Genomic DNA, 7,734 nt, shown 5'->3' with positions numbered 1-7,734 from the left:
TTGCCTATCAATGGGAAGACGCGAGCTACGCGGGTTCGAAACCAGTGTGCAGCATGTTGACAACAACTCGTGAAATCGTGTTTTGGACCCTACAGTGTAACACATTTTCCCTTGGCTGCACGTGTGTGTTGGTAATGCACAACATAAATTATCTATTTCTGCCAGATATTTCCAAAATTGTGGCACTGCAACCATGTGGATTCGAACCGGTGTGGCTTCTGTTTTCCTATTGGGATGCAAGCGTGAATACCACTAGGCTATGGGATGAAATCTGCGCAAAAATTTCTTAGGGATATGACACTTCAACAGACGATTTTCTGGGAGTAACCACAACTTTATTGTTCAAATATTTTACAAATTACACCTCGGGATGAAACGAAATCCAATCGGCATGCAGATAATACTGCATTATTGGTGCGGACGGTGTCAGATTGTAATGCCACGGCCGTGTTTTTTCACAAAGACATTTCAAGGTGTGTTGTGGAGGAAACAGCGGAGTCACGGTGTCGTGACATCCAATCAAATGTGCTGGTGGTGGTTGTACACTATTGCTTTCTACTTCACGCACTGAATTTAGGAGGAAACAGCTGATTCATGACTCAGCAATCATGCTTATCTCTTGTTGCTTCTTTGGTCACGCACTGCAATGCCAAGAAAGTAAGTAGCGGTGTGGACTCAGGAAAGTAGCCGCACTACTTTTGGCTTACTGTGGGAATAGTAAGGTTTCGAGAAATGCACGGATTTCGCCTTGAAGTAAGTAGATAACTACAAAGTACATCTGTAGTTCAAAGCTAACATTGCGGAAACGCACCCCAGATGAGTGCAGAGCCAAGTCTCTTGGTGGAAGTTCGTAGGATGGTGCGTGAGGCTAATAATTATCATAGTTCGAGCTGTTGTCAGTGTAGCTATAATCATCATAGTTCGAGCTCTTGTCAGCGTAGCTATTATTATCATTGTTCGGGAGCGTGTCTATATTCCCACAGCTCGTTGGTCCCACAGCCCATTGGTCCCACATCACTAAGACTTTTGACATTATTTTTTAGGCCCATTGGTCCCACAGCTTATACCTGCTGGCCCATGTTCCCACATTTCTAAGAATTTATTCAAATTCAGGCCCTATGTCCCATGGCAGGAAGAAATGCATGTTCTCTTAGTTTACTCGGAAATGTGGGAACATGGAGTTGTGGAACATATGGCCTATATTTAAATAATTTCTTAAAAATGTGAGAACATGGAGCAGCAAGAATAAGCTGTGGGACCAGTGGGCTGTGGGACCAATGGGCTGTGGGAACATAGAGCTGACCCCCATAGTTCGAGCTATGTTACAGTCTTTTAGCTTATAGCTGTTACAACCATAGGTGTTCCCTCACTCTATGGATCCTGGATCAAATAGATGTATTATTTACATTTTACATTTATTTTACATTTCCATATCTATGTTGATATTGAATTGTTTTTGGATTACATTACATCACATTTACCTGATGCTTTTATCCAAAGCGACCTAGGCCTACAATTATTAACAGGGTATTGATAACAGTCCCTGGAGCAACGTGGGGTTAGGCCCTTGCTCAAGTCCACTTCAGTCATGGACAGGGCCGGATTAAGATGGCCTGGGGCCCCTAGGCTACAGGTTGCTGTGGGGCCCCCCCAGAAAGCATCTTTCTTAAAATGTACATAGACTCTCATAATTACGAGCTGGAAATTCAGGATAAAATGTCTACCAACTGTACTCAACCCGATGGATGAATTTTTCAATGTTGCATCTTGTCACAATTATGCAATTTTTCACTTGTTGGGCAATCAGGGGGCCCTGGCAGGTGGGGCCCCCTAGGCTGCAGCCATATCCAGCCTGTGTGTTAATACGGCCCTGGTCATGAATAGAGGTGCAGGGAGAGGTAAGGGTGGGATTTGAACAGGCAGCCCTCTGATTGAAAGACCCCTTCCCTACCCATTAGTCCACAGCTGCCCCAATTAGGTCATTGGTTAGAATTAGTTACAGTATGTACATGTGCTTAATGGAATACTCTGCCACTAAAAACCCCTTGAATTTAGCAAGCAACCACAATGACTATGGACTTTATTAAATTGAACAACACAAATCTCTTTCTGCTTTCTCTCTCTCTCTCTCTCTCTCTCTCTCTCTCTCTCTCTCTCTCTCTCTCTCTCTCTCTCTCTCTCTCTCTCTCTCTCTCTCTCTCTCTCTCTCTCTCTCTCTCTGTGTACTTCTCCTCCCTCCTTTCCCCTCTCAGCATTCCCATTTTTGGGACATATAACATGACATATACACGTAATAGTACTAAATATACTGTAATAACCTGATTAAATCCATTCAACTGAATTGAGCAAGAAACCACACAAATAACACATCTCTCTCGCTCTCTCTCTCTTTCTCTCTCGCTCTCTCTCCCTCTCTTTGTCCCGTTATCCCCTTGTCTTTCTACTTCTCTCCCCCCCCCCTCTCTCCCTCTCTTTGTACCATTACAACTTCTCCCCCCCCTCTCTCTCCATAGTAAAGCACTCCAAGTCGTTTGTGATCTCGTCCGGTGATCTGGAGTCGAGCCCGAGTCTGGAGGAGCTTCGCGAGACCGCGCGACGCCTCACCGCCTCGGACAGCGGCTTCAGACAGAAGGTCTACAAAATACTTGCACGCCAAGACTCTCTCGAAGTAGCAGAAGATATTGTTGTTTAGAAGTATCTCCCCTTTGATAAATTAAAGAAAAATGTCTGCACACTTAAAGGGACACTGTGTGAGATTTTTCATTGGAGCCCTGAGGAAGGTCTGCAGACCAAGAGCTTGGCAAATTAAAAGAACACAACAATGATTTGAGTGTGCAGACATTTTTCTTTCATTCATCAGAGTTTTTTCTTTATTTTTGGCACCTTTTAATCGAGAGTGTGGTGTAATCCAGTTAAATACTTGCACGCCAAGACTCTCGTAGTAGAAGATATTGTTGTTTAGAAGTTCACTTTTAAGTATCTAGATATGTTTTATTAACGATTGTTGTTGTTTTTTTTATCCGTTTGGGGCTAACATTGTTCATATGTAAAAAAAAAAAATGTTCTCACTTACTCTGTTTTTTTTTTTTAAACAATCTCTGGTCTCCTCCTATTTTTCAAAAGGAGTATTTTCTGGACTCCATTGAGCACCCAGACTGATAACGAGAAACGGATAAAAAATATGCACTTATAAATATATCTAGATATACCTGTATGTACTGTAGATGTGGCTTTCTATGGGATGTAGTTGATTTCGGGAGCCTGATCTCGAAGGAATTGCTTCCAAATATCTCACGAAAACCAAAATCAGAAATTACCGTCCCAATTTTGACGCATTCCCTGCTGTCTGGAGCACATAGATGGACAAACTCGGCTTCTGATTGGTCGAACTTCAAACGCGAAAATTCTCTGTTGTGCACTGACCAAAATCATCCCTAAACCTAAGCTGTCAGTAAAGCAAATGTTTCTGCTTCTTTCAGTGAAATCAGCAAGGGAATGGCGAATTTGTTGCAAAATTGTGCCCAGACCAAAACCATCCAGTAGGAGTTAGATCATTTAGGCGCATGTTGCATGTGCCAGTGACATGCAGAAGTGGCATGCTATTATAAAACACATTTTGCACTGACAGGTTAGGTTTAGGAATGAGTTTTAAAAAATAATAATTATTAATAATTTATATTATTATAATTAGTAGTAATAATTAGTATAGGTCTTTGGTTCTAATATACAATCAACAGACCTGCCACTTCGGCACTTCCACATGTCACTGGCACATGCCACATGTCACTAAATGATCTAACCCCCTCTCAAACCATCCCTAAACCTAACCTGATAGCCGGTTAAAATCTGCAAGTTATCTTGAAGCTCGTCCAGTCAGAAACCGAGTTTGGCCATCTGTGTGCTCCCGACAGCAGCATGAGCCCTGCCCATGTCATGTGTGACACCAAAGGGAATGCGTCGTTATCTGGACGCAATTTCCGTTTTTGGTTTGTGTGAGAAATTAGATGCGAATTCCTTCGAGATCATGTAGGATTTAGGTAACACCGTGCCCACACTTGTTTTGACTAGAATATAGTGAGTATACTGTATATTGCAAAACAAAAGCACTGATTGCATCCCTGCCCTACAAATCCACAAAGCAGTAACTATGTATTTTTTCAGTAATGTGTTATGTTAGAGCCCATCTTTTTGTCTTGTGAAATAGCGCTTGCTACTTCCTATTAGCAAATAATGTAAAACCACCACCAGCATTCTGAGAGCGCTTGCTGCTTGAACCGCCACCAGCATTCTGTATGAAATGTCACATTCAATGTCAGTGTTGCTATGTGTGCATGCAGTAGTTACTAGCCTGACTATCATCAACGTTCAAATCTCCCCGAGACGTGGTCTGACCAAGAGCATAAGAATTAACGTTTCCCAAACGGCATGGTTGACCTGCCTCCCTTGGTTTGCTTATGGTTGTTTGCTTATCGACAAAATGGGAGGAGTTCCCGTATTTGCGGGAACTCAGAAAGTACTTGCATTGCTCTTGACCTGACTAGTTACAATGCTGAAAGTGTTGCGTCCCTAGGAGGTCAGGGCACAGTCTAGCTAGTAGTTACTGCAGTTGGCCTTGTAGGGCATTATTAATTGAACGCAAACAATGCACTTGGATCTATCATGTGACAGTAACTATAATAGACACCAAATGTTTACATGCACCAAGTGGGTTACGTGGCGCTATTCCGACATGTCGCTATTCCGACGTTAATGTCTATTGTCGGAATACCGACACGTTTTCCACCGTCCGCCGCTATTCCTACATGCCGCTATTCCGACATTTTTTTAAGTAGCCTATAGGCCTAGCCTATAGGGTAACCCTAACCCTAACCTTAACCTTAACCTTAACCCTAACCCTAACCCAATTTCAATGGCACACCGCTCGCGTGGGGATAAAAAGTGTCGGAATAGCGGCATGTCGGAATAGCGCTATGTCGGAATAGCGGTTGCCCCCCCACCAAGGGTACAGCGCTCTGAACAGACTTCCAGCTATCAACCAAACCAGCCTCTGAAATACTTCTCTCCATCTATTTTTCTAGAAACCTGCTTGATTCAGAATGAGGAGGGAAGTCTTGGAGGCATCAAAGGTGTACTGTACATACATACGTAATAACACATGTAGTTAGCTTCTTTGTTGACAAAATTTAAATCCCACCTGAGGATCCCTGGGGTCCGTATCTCGAAAGCGTCTTTGCTAACGACGGTAGCAACGTCCTTCGTAAGAGCGACTCAACTCTCTCTCGACAACGACGCTCACCACTAAATCCAAGGGAAGGGTAAGACGGTTTTAAGACAGTCTTAAGACGGTTAGCAACGACAAGAATCGAGAAACGGACCCCTGTGCTTTAGTTATTCAAAACATCTCCTCACCACAGACAGACAAACGACCAGACAGACACATCAATAACCCAAGACAGACAGGTCTGTAGTGTTGTTGTTGTTTATTTATTTTGTTTCTGCTTTGTATATGAATGCACTAAATCAGCATGTTCTACAAAAACTTAGTCGGTTTTCATTTATTTAATAGTCGGTGCTGCCGTCTGAAATGGCAGCGTACCGTACCCTGCGTCTGGACTGAGAGCTGTTTTCCCCTGTCCTGGGGTGCATTTCTCGAAAGCGTAGTTGTTAGCAGTTAGCAACTTGGGTAGTTGCCAATGGGAAATTGCATTGCAACCAACAAAGTAGTTAACGTGGTTATCAACTATGTTTTTGAGAAACGCACCCCTGTTCTCTAATGCTTTACTAAAGGGCTGAGGGTGACGTAATGTGATGAGATGAGATGTGGGCTGTGGAAAAGGTGTAAATCAGCATTGATTTGATGGATTTCATTTGATGGGTTTGTACAGTACTCACTATTGTATCAGTCTTCTGCAGATGTACCCTGAAGATACTCCTATAAACATTAATAACACTTTATTATAAGGTTTACGTGTTAGTGGAAAAAGTAGAAGTCCGCACACTGTAGCTCCGCTTATATTTAGATTGAAGCGTTGTATCAACCTGAATACATTTCAAAGCGGCGCTACAATGTGCGAACTTCTACTTTTTCCACTATCAGATGCACCTTTGTCCTGCAGCTGGCCTCAGAGGGGATGTGCATACTCTTACTCTTATGAAGGTTTACATGTTAGCCACTAATTAGCCTACATGGCTAACTGTCGGTATACGTGACTTGGAAGACATAGTGCAGGGGTATTCAATTAAATGTCAACGAGGACCAGTTTTTCCAATTCCTCCCAGTAAAGGGGCCGAACTTATATACGTATGTATTATGGTTGCCGACTATCAATGAAGAAAATACGGGACACTTCATTGAGGTGGGGGGTCTGGTGGTCTGGTGGTCCTCCCCCAGAAAGTTTTACATTTCTTGAAGGTAATTTCCTGCATTTTAACGTCCTGTGTCCCTTTTCAGCTTGATACGGAACCCATATATTTATCTCTAAATTCCGAAACAACGATTCTGTATTTCAAGGGGCATGTGGGGGGCCAGAACCTTGCTGTCTAAGGGCCGCATCTGGCCCCAGGGCCGCCATTTGAATAGCCCTGACATAGAGTGCTTTCCAATATGCGGACTCCTGTCCTTGGCCTGTGTTTGTGGCCTCATATTTTGCTGATGCCCCGCCTCCGTGGAGAAAATTATAAAGTTTCCCCGCTGTCCGACTGGCCACAACAACTTTTTTTTCCATTCATTATACCGATTGCAAATGAGAAAATGGCATTAGAAATGCGCTTTTGCAAGACATTGAAATACACTTCTGTCGTCAATGACGCCACCGCAAGACTACAAGCATGCAAGGGAAAAAGGGAGGATGGGAGTCCACATATTGGAAACCACCCATGTTAAGCAAAAACAGCCATTTTTGGTGTGCATTCAAACATTTCTCGTCCATAGCCTTTAAGTCTTTCAATCGCAATAAGGACAACACATGTCTTGTAAGTCACATACATAGACAGTAATTACAAATATGGCTAAAATATGAACCCATTTGTAAAGTGTTACCAAGGTTTCTTAATGATTCTTACATCCGATGTTTTGATGGTATGGCATGTGTCTGCTGTGGTGTACTGTGAATATTGTTTTTCTGATCAATGTTTTGTTCTTCTTCTTATTATTATTATTCAAGTCGTAGTGAAACCCATTCTGTACTTTTCTGTCACTGAAAAATAAAAGTGCTGTGCTGGTCAGTGTTTAAAAACAAACCAAATACTGTAGGCTATGTCTGGACTTCTGGACTGTGGCGTCATTAGATGGTCTTCTGTAGCAGCACATGTTCTCCTGTACCTGCAGAGAGAGAGAGAGAGAGAGAGAGAGCATGGTGTGTGTGTGTGTGAGAGAGTGAGTGAGTGAGTGAGTGAGAGAGAGAGAGAGAGAGAGAGAGAGAGAGAGAGAGAGAGAGAGAGAGAGAGAGAGAGAGAGAGAGAGAGAGAGAGAGAGAGATGTTTCAATATACTGTATATACTGTATGACACAGCAAAAGAAACATTACATTATCAATTGAAAGATTACATTGTTGTTAATTGAAAATTGGCAAATTAACACAATTAGCCTGCCTCTCACGCAGACCCTTCGTGCTTCGAGCATCTTCGTTAAACTTTATGAGCTCGCACTTCTGCATGAGAACCAGGTTACCACAAAATGTCCTTTGTGTGAATCTCCTTCTCCAATCTCCTTTGCAGTTGACGCGACGTGTTTAA

General features: G+C 42.8%; 1 protein-coding gene across 1 annotated transcript in view; it reads left to right on the top strand.

Annotated features, from left to right (window-relative positions):
• Positions 1-7,734, top strand: part of plekhd1 (pleckstrin homology domain containing, family D (with coiled-coil domains) member 1) — a 50,802-nt gene extending 43,068 nt beyond the window's left edge. Inside the window, exons 14-15 of the mRNA XM_063183937.1 lie at positions 2,514-2,668; positions 7,717-7,734. Of these exons, the coding sequence (XP_063040007.1) occupies positions 2,514-2,668; positions 7,717-7,734 (173 nt within the window). The remainder of the gene's footprint in view (positions 1-2,513; positions 2,669-7,716) is intronic.

This window comes from Engraulis encrasicolus, chromosome 19 (genome assembly GCF_034702125.1).
Source record: "Engraulis encrasicolus isolate BLACKSEA-1 chromosome 19, IST_EnEncr_1.0, whole genome shotgun sequence".
Taxonomy (NCBI): Eukaryota; Metazoa; Chordata; class Actinopteri; order Clupeiformes; family Engraulidae; genus Engraulis; species Engraulis encrasicolus.
Note: the sequence above shows the minus strand (reverse complement) of the source record. Positions and strands in the feature narration are given on the sequence as shown.